The sequence below is a fragment of the Apteryx mantelli genome, chromosome 1 (assembly GCF_036417845.1).
Source record: "Apteryx mantelli isolate bAptMan1 chromosome 1, bAptMan1.hap1, whole genome shotgun sequence".
NCBI lineage: Eukaryota > Metazoa > Chordata > Aves > Apterygiformes > Apterygidae > Apteryx > Apteryx mantelli.
The window spans coordinates 105,447,662-105,466,422 of record NC_089978.1 but is presented as its reverse complement, the minus strand read 5'-3'; the positions used below and the strand labels follow the sequence as shown (position 1 = coordinate 105,466,422).

The 18,761-nt window shown below is 41.1% G+C and overlaps 1 protein-coding gene across 1 annotated transcript in view; it reads right to left on the bottom strand.

Annotated features, from left to right (window-relative positions):
- Positions 1-18,761, bottom strand: part of TIAM1 (TIAM Rac1 associated GEF 1) — an 85,997-nt gene that overhangs the window by 12,284 nt on the left and 54,952 nt on the right. Inside the window, exons 14-18 of the mRNA XM_067299334.1 lie at positions 12,539-12,642; positions 4,126-4,305; positions 3,608-3,676; positions 3,194-3,319; positions 1,120-1,228 (exon numbers count right to left, since the gene is read on the bottom strand). Of these exons, the coding sequence (XP_067155435.1) occupies positions 1,120-1,228; positions 3,194-3,319; positions 3,608-3,676; positions 4,126-4,305; positions 12,539-12,642 (588 nt within the window). The remainder of the gene's footprint in view (positions 1-1,119; positions 1,229-3,193; positions 3,320-3,607; positions 3,677-4,125; positions 4,306-12,538; positions 12,643-18,761) is intronic.

The following is an 18,761-nucleotide window of genomic DNA, read 5'->3' as shown; positions in this document are numbered from 1 at the left end:
TAATGTTAAGGTCAAAGAAGCTGATGCCAGCAGAAAGCATGAATGTGACTAGCAACAAATCATTTATTCATGGATTCCACGGAGCTGCCAACTTTTCTTTGCAGCATGGTAAATAAGAGTTTACAAGTAATAATAGCAAAAAAAAGGTGGGGTTTTTTGATTGTCTGATATCTAGATGTTCTTTGAAGAATAAGAGCTCCCCCTTAATGGCATTAATCCTAGAACTGGAACCGTTTGTTTATTTAGCATCCTGGCCAAAAGTGAATTGCATGAAGCAGTGCTAACTCCAAGAAATTTACACTTTCATGGGGTGGTGATGGTGGGGAGGGGAGAAAACACATTCCAAGGCAAGGAGGCCCATGAGCATTTATAGGCCAAACCACAGTTCATTTATCTCCACCTCAGCAAACGAAGCTCTGCTAGAAATTTTGACATGGAAACTTCTCAAGCAAATTGGAACAGAGGAGAGAGGAGGAAGAGAAGAGAGAAAAAGCACAGTGAAATTAAAATATTTAGACAGCTTCCATAAAACATCCTCCCAGGCTGATCCATTCCTAATGGCTGTCAGCATTCAACCAAATTTATTGGAGCTTCAGTGGGATTGCTACCAGCATGTATTCAGAGCACAAACACTAAGAGGAACGAGAGGCCAATATAACTATCACCACTTTTGGTTCCCAAGTGGAAAGTGACCCATTAACACATGCCACATTGCCCATTTATGAAAACTTTCTATGCCTCGTATTACCGAACAGAAACTGGAGGTATCATAGGAGAATAAAGTAAATGGAGGGAACTACATGTGAGGTCAATCACCTTTCATATCGAGTTCCTTGGGTATCGCTACATTGATGGTGGTCTAAGAACACTTATGGCACTGGGCTCTCTGTGAACCTTTCAGGCCAGCTGGACTTACTCTCCTAATGCTACAAAGACTCCTGGAGAGCAGCCAGGTATGCACACTCCCACTCCTCCATCACAACTTGCCTTGCATGGTCTGCCTCGCAGTGACCACGTCTCACCACCCACCAGGACAATCTGAGCCAACCCAAACTAACGCTTCGCTCCCACGTATCTCTCTGCACACCCAGATCTGCTTATCCAGCGTGTGGCTCTTACCTTTCACCAGCACTTTTGGGACTTTTGTGTGGCTGGCACAGAAGGCACTGTACAGCTTGAAACGGTCAGCATAGTAAAGAAAGGATCCACCCAAGGAAAACAATACTTTCTAGGATTGGAGAGAAAAAAAAAAAAAAAAGCATAAAACACATATGGAAACTTGTTAGTTATTTTCCCTTCCGACAGGTCAGCTGAAGTCAGACTGTCTAAAAGGGGGTCTTCCACAGCAGGCTGTGCAAGCATGACTTTTCTGAATGCTGCCACAAGTACCCACCGTGCTTCCCAACTGGGGACCTCCACCAACGGAGAAAGATCAAAGCAACAAGTACAGAAGCTCCTCAAAAGGCTGACAGGAAAGAAGTCAGAACAAGACTGATGTTTTCCTCCCTACCCTGTATAATGTGGCCAAGGTATAAGCAAAGAGAAGAGAAGCAACAGTGGGATGGAGGGTTTCCATTTACCTTTCAGATGACAGGACATCACATTTTTAAGAGTGTTCTCACACCACCAGGCACACCCAGCCTTGGTGCCTAAACCCAGCCTGGACTCCCTACTGTTAGCATAGCTAAGGCCATCTGGAGAAACCACTGACTATACCATGAACCTAGATTCACAGCTCCAGAGCTGTATTTAAATGCCTGAGCTTAAGATGCTACTGTTCTAACTTACGACTGGAGGCCACAGAAAGGACTGTATATATCTGATCCATTACAAAGCCAGGTATTAAGGAGCTGCAAGCAAGACCAGGATCCCACTGCACAAACGTGCATACACAGCAAGGTCTTTACTGCTGTTGAAAATGAGCTTGGGTTAAGGGCCAAACAAAAGCCTTTCCTAAGAAGCCTCTGCCACAGACAAGCCTTCACTCCACTACACACTAAGGAACAAAACGGAGCTGGGGGAAAAAAAAAAATACACAGCTTGGCTATGGTCAAAGGGAAGCACACAGTAGACCTGAAACCAAACCTTAAAGTCCCACTTTGCACTCTGCTTTACAACTATACCCATAGGACAGAATTGACAATGAAATTGATACACTTTTTATGGGAAGAGGTGGAAGTAGAAAAATTCAGGACAGAGAGTCCTGAATATGAGCTTCTTTCTTATTCATCTATTTCAGTTCAGAGCACATGGTGATTACAGACACTTCTACCACTAAAAGGAATCTCTGCATTCTCGATTACGGGTACACTTCTTACAAAAGAAGAGTCAAATTCTAATTACGTGAGGGCACCGTTTATGACGAATGACGATTTAAAATGAGCACCTGACAGCAAAGCTACACACACAAAAAGACAACTTCTTTCACTAATTCTTGAAGGGATATATGTTTGTTAGCTGAAGATCAAGCCCAACGGAAATATTATAATTATTCATCACAGTATCCTGTCCTCTACCAAGGTGAGTGCTCAAAGCAAGAGTAAAACTCCTCAAAGACCAAACATTGTATTATTTATTTGCCATACATGCAGTACATGACTACAGGAGACATAACAAAGCATAGACTAAACAGCCAGTCTGTTTTAAACTGTTCTCATATTTTGCTTTATTTTTTAAATTAAGTTTATATACCTTTAGTTTATATTTCTACATATCCTTCATGCACAGCTGCTGATACTTGAAAGTACTTGCCATATAGTTCTGCTGTCCATCAAAAGCCCAAATACCAAACTCAATTTACAGTTCGGAATTATTTCCCTAATGGGCTTCTGAACTACTGCATTAGACTTGTCAGAACAAAGGTTTTATGTAATATTCCATTTCTAGCTTTTCCTTACAGCTCAAGACAAGAAATCTGACAGAAAGGCAAGAATAGCATCTAAAAGCACATGAGATTACAAAATTCTAGTGCTCTATACAGCTAAATGTAGCTTCAGCTACAAACATAGCAGGATATTCAGTATTAGTTAACAAATTAATCTACTGTGCAAGTAGATACATGTTTTTACATGAAGAGTGACAGTAATCAGACAAATATGATAAAGAGTGTTAGAGGACAACTTCTGGGATATAGTTCATCATTATGTAAAACTTAATAGCGTTAGTCTATTCAGAATTTAAACAGTGAGATTACCTTAAATTGCTCAACTTTTTCAAGCTTTTCCAGGTCTGGAACCAGCCTTACTCCATCTTCAAGAGTTTTTAAGAATTCTACCTGGAATGCTACCATTTCAGTCAGATTCCCAAAGAGAACATCCAGCTAATAAAAGGAAAAAAGAGCAACCTGCTGAAAATATCATTGTTAAGACCACTTTACAGCTAAATTGTGTTTTCTGGAAGTTCAGTAATTCTCAGTTCAACTGTAAATCAGTGCAATGTCAGAAAAATCACATTATACATTATTGAGCAGTACCTTTATACTCTATTCAATCTATTATTTTAAAAGAAATGAATTTCAGAATTTCTCCATAACCTTCAGCAAAGAAGGTCAAGCTTAGAAGGGGAAAGATAAGATATCTAACAAAAGGACAAGCAACAGCTAACATACCTCATCTGGTGTGAGGAAAGTTTCTTTTTGTAGAGGTTTCAGGTATCTCTCCATCAGACAGTTTAGGTCCTAAAAATTCAGAAAAAGATTCCTGTGGTGGTTCCTTGAATTGCCTCTAAATATTTATTGAAGTGACAAAGATGACAGTTTACCTAGTCTATGAATATTTCCTTGTCATGCATAAGGCAAAAGAGTTAGCTTTCACAGAATTTAAGATAATAAAATAAGACATTTACACAGTTTTACTTACAAAATCAATGCAAGATCTCATGAAACAGTATTCATCTGCTTACCAACCAAGTCAAGTCACTCCAAAATGATGGAATAAGAATTTTGCATATCTACTTATTTCAGCGACTTGTTAAAGTTACATGCAGTTCTGCAATCTGTCACTAGAATAGTAAATTAGCAAAAGATACATGCACAAAATATATTTTGAAGTAGAAAAGAGACTAGCAAAGCTCTCCAGAAGAAGGAGAAATATTAGTAGGTCGAGACCACATATTGAGACCCCTTACTTTAACGTAGGTGCGTTCTGTTTCGAGAAGTTCACAAATAACCTTCCGCAGCTTATCTGCATCTGTGAGCTGTCTCATGGTGGCCAGCTGGGGTCCGGTGAATTCCTGAGGATGAGCACTCGAATCAGAAGGATTCATTTCATGTAGACTGCGACAGAAAGCAGCGACCTGCTCTGTACTCTTTAAAAAAGAAGGAAGAGGAAAGACCGAGGTAATACTTTAGGTAAGTGCTACAGGAAAGATGGAGTTTAGAAGCCTTTGGAGTTAAGCAGTTGCTGCTTGGGGGCTTTTTGAAAGACACCAAAGTTCACAACTGCACACACCATCTTACGCATCTGTCTCTCCTGCCTCTCAGAGATAGAGGATAAGGGGAAGAAAAGAGATTTACACAATACAAACTAATTGAAGTGTTGTTCAGTAACATTCCTGGTTTCAGATATGCATGAACTTTAATTAAAAAAGGCTTGTCCAGCACTTAGAATTGAAAAAAAAAACAAAAGAAAAACCCAAAGCGCAAGAACTGGGAACTAAAAATGACTGCCCAAACAAAACACACACCCCAGCGCTCTGCCAGTTCCCTAATCTGGTTTGCAACAGTCCCACGAACCGCTGTGTCAACACAACCAAGGAGACAATGTGGAGATAGAAACTGCTCAAGCATTTTTGAAGCAAAGCAGAGCCATCTGCGGAGCCAAAGCCTCAGGCTTCGAATGTGAACTCCTTGGGAAAGGAGCATGCCTTGAAGGGTGAATGTCCTCCCCATAAGTCAGGGTTTTCAGAGCTTCTACATCTAGCTGGTTCTTTAATGTTTAATCAGCTGTCTATATATAAAGACAGTTATCCTCTCTTCACCTCCCTCTTGCTAGATGATCATCATGCATCTTTCGTTACACTGAAAAGTTTTTGAGCAGGTTCAGTCTCTAGTGTCAGTGACGACAGCGCCGGGCTTCTAGGGTTGCCGAAGCAGCCCAGTGCCGTATCTTCTTCCCTCCCCGAGGCCCAGAGAGGGCACAGGAGGGAAAAGAGCAGCTTCACTTGATCACACCTCTCTCAGCTTCCAAGCTTAATCCTGCCACTGTGTCTTAATCCAGATTTAGAGTCTTACCAACACAGCCTCTGCATCCCTCCAGTCCATATTAAAACAATTTACCAGAAATTAGCCTGTTCTGACATAGAATATGCAGGAGAAGAAAAAAAAAAAAAAAAAAAACAATTTGCACTGAGAGATCCCTTCGCTTGCACCAACCCACCAGCAGGTAGCAACAGCGGCAGGAGGAGCCCGAACTACTACAGACCTCCAATGACTCAATGCTGAAAATCTCTGCATTTGTTAAGCTGCACGGTCTGCTCACACATAGCTATTTTCCTCTCAGTTCACAACCATGAAGCCCTAGAGGAGCATGAACTATTTTAGCCAAGTAACAGATTTCCTTCCATAACACAGTTGCTTTCTGCAAAGCTACCTTATGGCTGTAAAGACTTACCTAAGTGTACCACAGTAAGGCATACTAGTAAAGATGCTTATTATCCAAGGAATAATTTTCTTTAGGTCACAAGTATAAGCTATGAACTAACTGTAGCTGACTGTCTGTACAAAGATGCCTCTTGGACACAATTTATTACAGTTAGAATATTCATCTTCAGCATCTGAGATGCAACTTCAGATCAAGTAGAAAGGAAAAAAGTGTGGTAAGTTGGGGGGGGGGGGAACCCTTCCCCTCCTCCATCTCCCTCAAAACAAACAAAAACCCCAGTGAGTCCATTTCTAACTAATTCAGCTTCAGATAGTGGTACATTTCACCAAGAGCTGGATTTATTAGTCAAAGTGATTCCTTTTATTTCTCACCAAGATTCCTCCTGTGCTTGCAGTACTCTTAATCACGAAGTATACCCAAACCCTTTGGTTACGTTTACATTAGGTTTCAACAAGCTTGGTCTTGATCCCAACAGCCCCAAATCCACAGAGTGCAGGAGGTGAAAGCCTGGCCTCAGTGTGGGGGGGAAAACATGAAGTTACCTGCTCTGGTAGCAAGGGACAAAGAACTGACAGTTAACAGAAGTTAATCTGAGCCTGCAGAGACCCCGAATGGGTAGGGTTTTCCTCGGGAACATTTAGCTTCACAAAGAACATTTCTTGAAAGAATATTTGAGGAAGGCATAAGCAGCTGCACATTCTTACAAGGGCGAAAGGCACAATTAAGAATAGTTAAAACATATAAAAACATTGTTTATTTTTAGAGTTTGATTCCATATACAGTGTTTTAAACAGTTCATGCTTGATACCCTGCAAACAGCTCACCATGCTGGGTGTTCACTTGCAATATGTTACAGGGAAAGATGGGTCACCCAAAGAAAGGTGGGAAAAATCCATATAGAATGTGAAACACTAGGTAAACACTAACAAGTATCTAAAAATTGAATAACTGTCATACTGGCACACAGTCTGCCCTTAAGGAGTAGTTACACCCATACTCCAAAAAGGAAGCCTCGAAGACTTAAAAGCCTTATCTCCACATATGCATACTTTACAAAATGCTCATTGACTTCACCCATACCCAGTTCCAGCTAACAACACCTTTAAGTTCTGCTTTGCCACTTCTGCTCCTCACATCTTTTAAATATTTCCCCACAAGTGTCATTCACCTGCTACTCTTCAGAGAGACAAAAAGTCTCAAGCACATTAACATGCACAAGCCTGTTCCTGCTTGCTCTTTGAACAAACTGTCTGTTTTGTTCCCAAATGTAGTCTTTTCTACCTTCTACCTCATATGTACTTAAAATGAATTGCTAGACAGACCAGGTAGATGCATATTGCACCCAGTGAGGTTCAGAATACAACTGTTTTGCTTAAAACTCTCAAACAGCATTAACAGAAGTGTCTCTGCCACCATTTTCCTAGCGAAAGTGGATAGAATATGGAAGGTCCGGAATACAACCAAATCCCTTTATCTCCCAGTATCAGCTCTGTTTGCCAGCTGCTAAAACAATAGCACTGAGCTGGGATTTCTCTAGGAGAATTACTGCATCACACTTTAGGCACAATTCTGCAAGCAATCCCATCTAGCAACCTTAAAATGCGACGAAGTGCTTGCACAACTGGGCTGTAAAATGAAATTTACTTTCCAGGTGCATTAATCCCTTCTCGGCAGGGGGTCAGCAGAGGAGCTAAGCTCACGTCCTTCCCAGGCAGGAGCACTTCCTTAAAACTGTCAAGTAGTTCATGTTGCCCACTGTGGGCAGTTCTGGCTGCCTGCCCTATAGCTCTGAGAAAGTGGACTGCAATTTCCTCTGGCATTCACCTTAAAAAATATATATATAGGTGCCTGGGCGTCAGACAGAATGTCTTCTTAAACAGCATACAACACCTGTGTTCTACAACAGGCAGCAAATTCTAAGCATTACTGATCTCCCAAACAAAATTCAGGCAAATTGCATCCTTTCACGTATTACCCGGATTGTTAATGACATTGCACAATAACAAAGAGCCTCTACTGGCTATATACATTACAGCTTAGTCTCAAATTTATAACCTTAAAATTAAAACAGCATGAAAATCCATTTAACTGCTAATTACTTAGACTAGTCACACTGCACAGCAGATCTGCTCACCAAATACAGCATACGGTACAGAGAGTCGCTGGATCTCACATCGCTTTCGCTCTTGAGTTTACGGTTAACTCTCCAAAGAGCCGACATCGCTGGAAAGGCAGTATTGTGAGAACTGTCATTCAGCGTTTTCAAGCTCGGCTATGAGAAAAATCCCAGTTCTCCACATATTCAGCTGATTTGAAATGCTTTCCCACTCCAGACAAATATTCCATGCTGCTTACTTGACACACAACACAGAAGACTGCTGCATTTTAATAAGAAAGGGCAGTGACCATATTTCTCTAAGCAAAGCCTTTCCTCATGTGTCATTTGCCATAGGCCTGGTTCGCTCTCTACATCAACTGGAATTAAGAACTGACTATGAGTTAAAGCTGAGAATTTAACGCTGCTCTTCATGGAATCATTAAGATGAAAACTTCAGCAGAAAGGCTGAAATGCAGAAAAGGAGAGGTGAAGGCAGCCCTGGAATATAAATGCCTATTGCCTGTGGCTGAGCATGAGCCGATTGGCTACAAACAGCACTGCATAAGAATATTAAATATCTGAAGGGACAGAAGCACAGAATTAAAAGATCTTTTAAAAAAACAGTTCTGTTACTGGAAAACCTACCCCCTCAAATCCCTATTTTAATCCTTTCACATCCATTGCAACACATTGAAGGTTTTGAGATTTAATTCTGGTTTTGAATAATGCCACAGAGAGAAGTCCTGTTTTCTTTGAAAAGATACCTCTAAATGATATAAGCATGTACACACACACACCATTACAGCATGATCCCCTAAGCACAAGCGCTGCAAGGTAAATAACTTTAATTTCAAAAGGCAGATGTCTTAAATTAGAAACAAGGAGAAATAAGTGTCCTGTAGTATTTTAATTGATTACAGCTCTAAAAAACACATTCCCAGTCAAATTCAAAGGACTCGGTCCATTATAGGAAATAACACGCATAAAGACTGATCTTGTGATGTAATATAACCCGTACCTTAGCTTTTGGTAACCTGCAACATTAAGCACCTATTCATATAATCTGTCTTCAGGGTACCTCCTTTGAACCTCAATTTATTCTAGGCTAATTGAAGGGCCCAAACAGTCAGGTCACCACAGAGGCAAGTAACTATTTAAGAAATTGCTCTAGTAGGAAGGATACGCTGTGTTAGAGACTGATCAGAGACTGACTAGTCTCTCAATGGAGACTAGTCACCATCTAGATTTCATGAACAGCCTAAAACTTGAACTCACATGCTAGATTAAAAACAAGTCTGAAGAGGTGGCAGTGATCACGCTTTCTTTTCCCCCCACAATTCTCCCTCCCAGTTCTCTCCTCCTCTTCAGGCTTGGCTCCCACATAAAATGGGGAGAGCAGGGAAAATTAGGAGTCAGCTGCATCACTTAAAGGAAAAAAGTCACACCCAGAAAGCATACCTGCTCATTACTGTTTATGCAGATTTAAACCTAAGAGCTACTTGACACAGGGAAGGCATCGTGAAATTAGATCGGGAGCAAATTCAGAGAGCAACAGCTGTCCCACAGCACCGCAATGCAAACGCCTCCACCCACTTTGGAAATGGGTTTCTAGTATTTTATCAGAACAGTTTTACCGTCATCCTGTTTTTTTGCTTATTATTATAATGATTCCTTTGAGGATAGCAAGGCAGAAGTAAATTCCATATTTTTGCAGTCTTTCCTCATAGATCAGTTCTTAAGGATATAGAGAAGACAGGATTTTCTGAAGAGGGAAGGATCCTCAAAGCTACTGGTGTACCCTTCAATCTTTCACCCCATCAACAGCTTGGAGGCTTCTATGGATTAAAAAACAAATGCACCACTACTAAGCAAACACACACCCACGTGCACACATGCTGGGGTGGGGGAAGGGAAAGGGACAGCTGGAAGGGAGGAGGAGGAGGAGGAGGAGGAGGAGAAAAGACACATCCAAATATCTCCTTTGTTACATATCCATCAATCACCTACGTGATATAGTTACCGATAAGTCAAAAAGGACCCAGGTCTGGCTTTTGGTAGGATCGCACACAACTTACCTTCATAAAAAGTCTACCCAAGCTACAGGAACACATGAAGGACAGTCGCAGCGCTACATTCCTCTCCTTTTCCCATGAATTATTAACTCTCATCTAGATTCACTCTGCTGGCCAGGGAACTGGGAAATTTCCTCAGAGCTCTCCTCCTCAGCAGAGCTCCACAGGCATCAGCAGACCACTGTGAAGGTGCAGAGCAGTGGCGTTCGCAGGATTAAGTCCTGTTTCAGAATCATGCCATTGCAAGGCAAAAAGCAACCCAAATGCTATTTTCAGATCTTTGGCTGCTAATGCTGCATCTGCGCTGCAAGAAAGGGAACTTTGCATTTAGCTGGTAGGCTCCAGTGCAGTTAAACTGGATTTCCTCTGTTGTCCCCGCAGTGAATGGCTAAGAGTCCTCCTGCCCTGCTTTTACCAAGAAGAGCGGTAAATAAGCAAGAGAAAGAATCAGAAAGTCTCCCCTTAATGCCTCCATCTGAGGGATAGACTGGAAGTTGTGTTAGTAACGGCAGCGTATAGGAACATTTCAGTTCCCATGTACAAAAACAACCTGGGTAAGATAGAATGGAGGACATCAGCCTGATCTTCTGCTCCATAATCCTAGCAGCATGGAAAGGTGTGGCAATGCATGGACAGGAAAACACCTTTGCTTTTCCCCCTCACAGTACCAGCAGGATGGCGATTTTCCATGGAGCAACGTGTGGTGTTACAGAAAGACTCATTACCCCCCATGCAGATCGGCTTTCCCAAGCACACGGAAAAGCAAAGGGATTAAGCAAACCTTCATCAATTTAATTTTGAAAAGTTTCTTAGTCTTGTGGATTTTTTTGTTATTGTATTAAAGAATTAGTATTCAAAGCAATGACATCCTCCCCTCTGCCATTTACTGGAATTCTTGACAAGTGTAGCAAAATAATTCAAGGATTCCTACAGCTTTAGTTAGAGAAGAACCACAAAGAGCGCCACAGAGCACAGAGTTGTTCTACATGGAAAGGGACAGAGGCATTCACGAGTCTGCCAAGATGGGCACACTATATATATATATATATATATATATATATATATACATACATACACACACACACACGCACATGCACACACACTACAGGTACACATATGCTTCTTCCACAGAAAACAGTTTCAAGCGTTCTGTCCCATAACAAACAAAACATGAAGAAGTAAATACCTTATTCTCCTCTACATCGTACAAACAACACAAGGCATTTCTGAATTTTAAAAGCAAATAATGCGACACTAACATTTCACTTATGGAAAGATAGATTTTCCTCTCCCTGGAACTGGGGCTTATTAGACTTATGAGTTACTCTTCCATTGTATGAATATTAAGCATTAGAGCTGCTAACACATACTTCTCAGTTTAACTAAATCTGCTGAGCCACTAGGCTAATCACATAATCCTTATGCCTTGCTTTAGGCAATTATAGCTCTGAAGATCCAGGAGGCAGGATGCAAAATGGAACCCCGCAGCCTCTTACATAGTTCAGAAATAGAAAGCTACAGAAAACACAGCAAGAATATCTATTCCCCGACTAGCTACATGTTCTACTTAGTGCTCTTCCACAGCTTCAGTGCTTAACAGAAAAGACTTTTCAGAACACATGAAAATCCCATGCATTCACAGTTAAAAATCCAAGAGTATCAACAAACAATTCCACTTTCTCAAAAAGAAATTCTTTGTACTTACAAGAAAAGGTTCCGTAAGAAAACCTGGAAACAAATTGCAAGAGTAATCACCTTCTTTGCATGCAAGCTCCACATATATTTCATGTATAGGAATGTTTTCTCTTATCTGACTTCCACTGTCTGGCTATCAAAGACAAAACTACAGGCTAGCGTGACATAAGAGATCAGGAAACAAGAGGCCAGGGTCTTTTCCTTCCTTTCACTACAATAAGCAAATAGAACAGTACAGAGACCAGTTCAGGACTCACTATGACACATTTTAGCTAAAACAAGTGCTGAGAAAAACCACACCTGTACATAAACACAAATTCAGTGAGAACTGATACTCCTTAGAACACGTATTCTGTAGAAAATTAGCTGTAAACTCTCAACATCACTTATGCAACAAAGACTTAAAAGCAATCAGTGCCTTTAAAATAATCTTACTTGATTCTGCCTCAAAAGCCACTAACCATCACAGATAACTTTGTGTGAAGCTCCCCAGGACCAGAGCTAGTGCAAACTCCAACCACAGCAAAATCCATCCCTTAATAGGTGGCAATTAGCAATCCATTTGCACAGCCTCTTAGCTATAATTGGAGTTTTGCTTCAATTTAAGGTAGATTGGATATAATTAGTTTGCATTTAAAAACTAGCATGTGCACTATGCTATTGATTTAAGGAAATATTATAACTTACATGCTTCCCATGCCTTGAAATCAAGAAAGAATAAGAAATTGTAATAATCCATCTGATTTTTTGGTTCAACTGACCTGCTCTGGAGAAAGGAGATGATAAGCCAGCCCATTCAAAAAATATGTGGAAACATTATCACAAGATACTGAAGATGAGAACCATGCCTGCTTTTTACCACTGTAAGGAAAAGGGGCACAAGCCTTTCTCAACAGGTAGTGATGTGCCATAATCAAAGCTGTAATTTGTTACATTCAGTATCATCTGTAAACACCTTAAAAGTAAGATCAACATTTTCCCAGAAAAGATGCTCTAATTGTGTGAAGTCAGCACATCAGCTGTGAGTCTACTGTGCTTTCACTCCGTGTCATGTGAAAATGAAAATTTCTCACCTTGCTCATCTTATCGGCCTCATCAGATGATTCCAAGTCTTGCACTTCTGTCTCTTCTGGAGCCGTCTCAACAGAGCTGTCCGGGTCGCCACCAAGCAGGTGCCCTGCGGAAATTGAGGTGCGTGTGAAAACATGACCATAATTTCCTAAGCTTTGAAAAGCTGAGTGCAACAGATACTGAGTTCCCATGAACAGCCAGGCCCTGTCCTGCACCCAAGCACCTGCTGGCAAGACATCATGCCAGAGGCACTCAACGACCTCAAAGGGCTACCTGGGGTTATGGCAGGGGCCAGGTTTAACTACAGGTGTGAAAACAAACAGGCTGTGGCCAGACATACTGTTTTGGTTAGAAATTACAAAAGCTGATTCAGAGATAAGGCTAAAATGCCACGCTGAAATTCTTACTGCTATTATTAAGTTCTTCGCTGAAATTCTTACTGCTATTATTAAGTTCTTAGTTGGCAAACAGCTGCCTACCTTTATACATCAGTGGTTTCAAGTGGAAACTCCAGTACATCAGTGAGTGTGTATTGGCAAGAACAAAGTCTTGGATGATCATTCCTCTGAAGAAGTTGAACATGAGGATTTTAAATCGATTGCAGTTTTGGCCTGATACATCTGCTACTGAGTTTCGATGTTGATTTAAAAAAAATAAAATCTCTTTTAGCAGTTTTTAGGAGTCTGTCACATTAACTGGAAACTGAATTTTGTTTCTTTGGTACATGGCAGCAATCATGTACATCTATGCCTTAGCACTCTCCGGAAGCTACACTTGTGATACAAATAATAACTCTTTTACAACTTTTTGTAAATAGATGATGAATCTTCTGCAATTGACAAAAGAATTAAAAGAACTAATCCCAACCTCAGAGCTCTGTGTGCACACAGCTTTTTTCAGGATCTCATTCTCTGACTCAAATAGCTGTAAGAAGCTGTATTACTACGCCTTAACTAATCTTCATGGGAAACCAGATTCCACATACATTGAACTAACTTCTAGACATTGCAAATTATAATGAACAGCTAGCATTTTTAACTGACTATGAAGAAAGTGGAGAAACAGCGAGCAGCATCCTCTATAAGAAACAATATGTATTATTTTTATATATATATATATATATATACACATACAAACACACACCATTTCTGCATGCCATTTTAATTTGAAATCACTCATTTGCTCTTCTATACAAGGGTAGTTCAGCAGTATTCAGTGATGGAATGAACTCTGCTAGGCAAATCCTGCACACCTCAGTTCAGTTTCATGGCAGCTTAAAGAGACACTTCACAGAAGCTGAATCCCGGTGTTAATTACTTTTAACATTCCCTTCTCCTCCCCTCCTCCCCCCATAATCCCATCAGGAGGAGTTAATTCAGCGGTCACACTCTGGGGCTGGACTCGGAAGGGCGGCCTTCAGGGTAGGGCTCCCTGCTTGCATCCTGTCACAGGATCAGCCAGTGAATGTCCCCCTACGGATTATGCCTTTCATGCCATTAAGTTTATTCTTCAGATAACGCAGAAAAAACTGACCAAAATGCAATGGGTGCAGCAACTCACAAAGCTGCTACTTTCGAAAAACAAGACTCAACAGCCTATGTTAGCATCTTCTCTTTTTTTGCTGTTAGCATCTAGCATTTAAACATTTGGGTGGAAAATCAGCACTTTTCTGAAACAGAACAGAAAATGTTTCAAACTGCTAGTTTTTTGGTTTGCTAGCCTATAGATAAGCAGCCCGAGAGCACACTATCGTGTTGTCATAACTCACTGGTCCAGTAGCCATGCCCTGTTTGCTACTAGGTTGAAACACGACCATGCTACAAAGGTAACAGTGGTTTAGCACATCAGATGCAGCACCATTTCTATTTAAATCCCATGATTACTCTTATGTTACTTGCTATTTTCAATTAGACATTTCAATTTAGATAAGCCACGTGTATTTGTCTATAAAGGAGCATTTGACTGGATAGCAATGCTGTAAGTAAAAAGGCCGTGGTGAAGATAACACACATCCGTCATTCTGATATGTTTCAGTTTAATGCAATGGGGTTTGACCAGAAAAGCTATAGTAGTGTGGATGGGCTTTTTTTTATTATTATTTAAATAAAATGGCAAGCATCTGTAAAGATTTTGAAATAAGTGGTTGCACGTTTCTAATATATTTGTTTATATTTGTCCTGGACTAAAATATGAAATAGAAATCATGGTATCTAAGAAAGACATTTCCTAAAAGAATAAGAAATTAAATTCTGCTGTCCCTTCCCTGCAATTAAAAAGCCACTGCTCTTGTTTCAATGAGTGTTATGTTAACACATAAAGCTGGTTCAAGAACGCGTATTAGATTAGGCTCTCTAAATCAAGACTGAGGACAGAGATCTAGGTCTGTGTTCTTTAGCACCCAACTTTCAGCTGCTGTTATCGCAAGCTTTCAACCACCATTAGCAAAAAAAGTTGCATAATTTTACAAGAATTCCACCTTATTGGGTCTGGAAATAACGCAGAAAATTGGAATTCAGAAATCTGGAACTAAATTCAGAAAACATTCTGCATACTAGATTGTATCTAAATTGGACAACAAATAAAATCAAATGAAAAGGATGTAAAAGACAGTTCATAGTTGAGCTTCCCAAAGAGGCCTATTCCTTTTGCAAATATAAGGTTTTCCTTTTGAAAAGATGTGCTTGTAAGGGATGTTTGGCAAAACAAAATCTATTTGAAGAAGTGTTTTCTTCTGTAAGAAGTTAAGTTTGCTGTGTCTTGCTCATACTTTTTTAACTTGGAATAACCACCTTTACCGCTTTCTGGTCTCTCTATTAATGTGTGAAAAAAAGATTTAAAACTCTTACGCTATTCATTAAAAATGAGAGAAAAATGTGCTAGGTGTCATAATTTGGGTTGAGCAATCTGCATTTATTCATTACAATTAATTTTCCATTAGCAGTTGTGTGAAATGAATCCTGCAGCTGTTTCTCGCATCGAGCCAAGGCAAATGATGTTTGTTTGGGGGGTTGGTTTTTGCTTTTAAACTGTCACTTTTTCTTTTCCTGTATACTAAGACACCACTTAATCTGTTTCCTGCAGTGTAAACACACTCACCCAGTAGACAGCAATCTTTTACTTACGTCTTAATGAGCAGTCACACAGTACATGTGCTTAGGGCATTTCCAATGTCCTAAGCTGCCAAAGGCAATGCGTACTTTAGCAGGTTTATCTGCTGGTTGTTAAACACAGGCAATCACCTCAATAATGCTGCATGGTCCTGTAACAGCTATTTAATACCTTACAGTTACTGTCCCATTTCTGTCAGGTTCATTAGATCATTTTATTTTTGCCCTGTAATCTTTATTTAGCTCCACAAGGGAGCTCTGAGGACAACGCACCCATTTCCTCCTGCAGCACCTGAACACTGCCTAACTGCCACTACTTGTTAAGGACAACAACGTGGGGGCTTCACTTGACCTTAAGGAATTACAAAGGGAAACCCAAAAAGCAGCAGGAAAAGGGGGTCAAGTCCATGTGGCCACAAGCACAGATGGAGGTCTCAAGAGCTCCCCACTCAGCAGTATAATATCCATGACATTATGATTAAAGCCCACTAAATAACTTCTATTTATGTCTTGAACTAACAACATCAAAGGAAGTTTTATACCACTGGAGCAAAGGTGCTGGGGCTTAAAGGCCTGGAGAATTACGTCAAGCTTAAGTACCAGCCAACGGTTGGCTAAAATTTTCCACAGCTGCTACTTCCAATTTGTAGGGTTGCTATCACTTGAGATTTTAACAAGAGTCCCATAATATTTGTTAGCACTCTTAAAGCCTGGCTCTTGGTGCCAGACAATTTTTTTTTTAATGTAATGGAAGTAAATATTCCTAGCCAAGCCCCGTCAGCTGCAGAGAAAGGCTCAGAAGTGTGCATCCTGCTAACACAAAAAGCAGCATACAAATCAAAAGAGCCTCCACGTTTATAATTTTAGGACCTCGGTGCCTTATTCCTGAGCATGTTGAACTGGCCATACTGAATTTAGTTCCTGCACTGGCAGCAACGGGAAGTGCAAGCAAAGGCAGCCACCTGCCAGCACGTGAAGTGCTGCGGGTCACGAGCAATAGGCTGGGCCACCTAAAAGCTTTGGTTCACAACCTTCCGGTGCCCCCATCTCTTATGCAGGTTGTCTCATGCACCTCCCTGACTGACGGGAGCACGGACAAAGCACAGGGCACTTTGTTTAAATAAAGGGGAACATGAAAGATGAAAGGGAAGTCACCTAATGAGTAAGGGCGCAGTTTCTTTCGGCTCTGCCATGCCTACTTGTTCTCTTCTTTCTACTGCCCACCCTCCTTCCCCCCCTACCCCGCTCCCCGCAAGTTTTGCTGACACAGCTGTCTCCACAGCCAGACAATGAGCTGAACAAAAATAACCATTTATTCACTTATTTTTGCTGGCTTCCCTAAACTAGTTCATCACATGGCCCCGCAAGCATTCCTTACAGCACAACTCAGGGGAAGGGGGAGAGCATCAAGTCACCAGTGAGGACTGCCTAAATTCCCAGGGCTGCCTGCAGCAGTCATGATGCTTGTGATATGCCTGCAGCCTTAGCAACATCAAGGCAGCAGCTGACTGGGGCTTTTAGAGCTAATTTTGGAGCTAATGAGAACTGAGGTGCCTAAGCCCTCCTACGAGCCCTGGAGGAAGACGCCCTCCAGCAAATCCATGCGGTGCTGTTTAATGTGTTACCACTCCCCGCTGTCCCTCAGCCAGAAGTGACAGAGGGGATGCAGAAGGGACAGCAGAGCACGACACAAACCCATGCCTGGCCACTACAGGTATCTTAGTTGACACTGCCATCAAAGGCAAGGCTGTAAGGCTGCTAAGGCACTGGTCTGCGACCTGGAGCAACCAGGGCAGAGATCTGCGATCAAGATTTGCCAGCATGTGAACCCCCAATTCGAATGCTAGCCAAGACACTCAGGTATCTGTGCTCTTACAAGGAGCATTGTGGAGATTTCAGTGGCCAAGGGCTTCCAGGGACCCATGCTTGACTTTCAGCTTAAAAGTATGTAACTTACTTGGACAATTCAACAATAACTTCCTTAAACAGAAAGTGATATTCCTAAATGCTGTCAGTAAATAGCCCCGTTATTACAATTGAGGCTCCTTCAGAATAAAATTTGCCATTAAATGGAACAATTTTCATATAAATAGTTAGAGATCTGTCTCTCTGAGGTTAAGGTTTACTTGGGACAAAATTTGACCTATAAATCCACAATACAAAAGGTTAATGTACTTTTCTTTCCCTTTTAGAAGAATTTTGATTGGCTTTCAAACACGGAAACATAAAAGCAGGATACATCATTTTTACGTTGGGTTGTTCTGTCCCACTGGGAAGTCCTATAGAATTGATAACCTTCACAAAGACACTGCAAAACTCAACTACAACTATCTCAGTTACAGTCAACAGAGTGACCAAAGGACAGAATAGGAACACACTGGAAAACTCTACCTTTTCTGGAGAGCTATAGAACAAGTCCTATAAATGTCTCTTCCTTTTTGACAGAATTCTGCTGCTTCCATTTCTACTTCAACTATGTAATACATTGCTCAAATATAGAAAAATCTATGCTGAATGTCATCTAATGCAATCACTATTATGAGGAAAAATGCAGACTCAATTCAACTTTCCCTCTATCAGCTGTCCTGCAGTCACTTTTCACGCTGACCTGTTCATGAGCCTAGTCAAACACTTGCCTAAGGTCATGTACTTGAGTAGTCTGGTTGGAATAAACAGGAATACTCATGTGCTTATGCGCTGGAAACCAAGGATCCTGTGATCAGAATAAAAAAGCCATTCCTTCCACAATTAACATGTTTCACTCCATTGCTCATTACACGGTTACGTAAATGACTTTGGATTTTAAAACCAAAACCGAGGAATGGGATGCTGCCACCAGCTGACTGCAGACCTCCCGTCAGTTCCTGCGCACCACCAACAGATATGCACGGGGCCAGCAGGGGGAGCGGCAACACAACAAGAATATTCGGATTATAAATCTGTTTGTCATAAAGCAAGTATGCTTGCTGCAGCTAAAATGGGTACATTCAGACACCCAGAGTTGCAATCTGAAAACTAAAGGGCTAATAGTCATGCTGCTTATTTCAGCAGCAGCTCAGAGGGACTTTAGAGAAGCCAGGAAGGAGACTTCAAAACACAGTTCTCACTGAGACAGAGC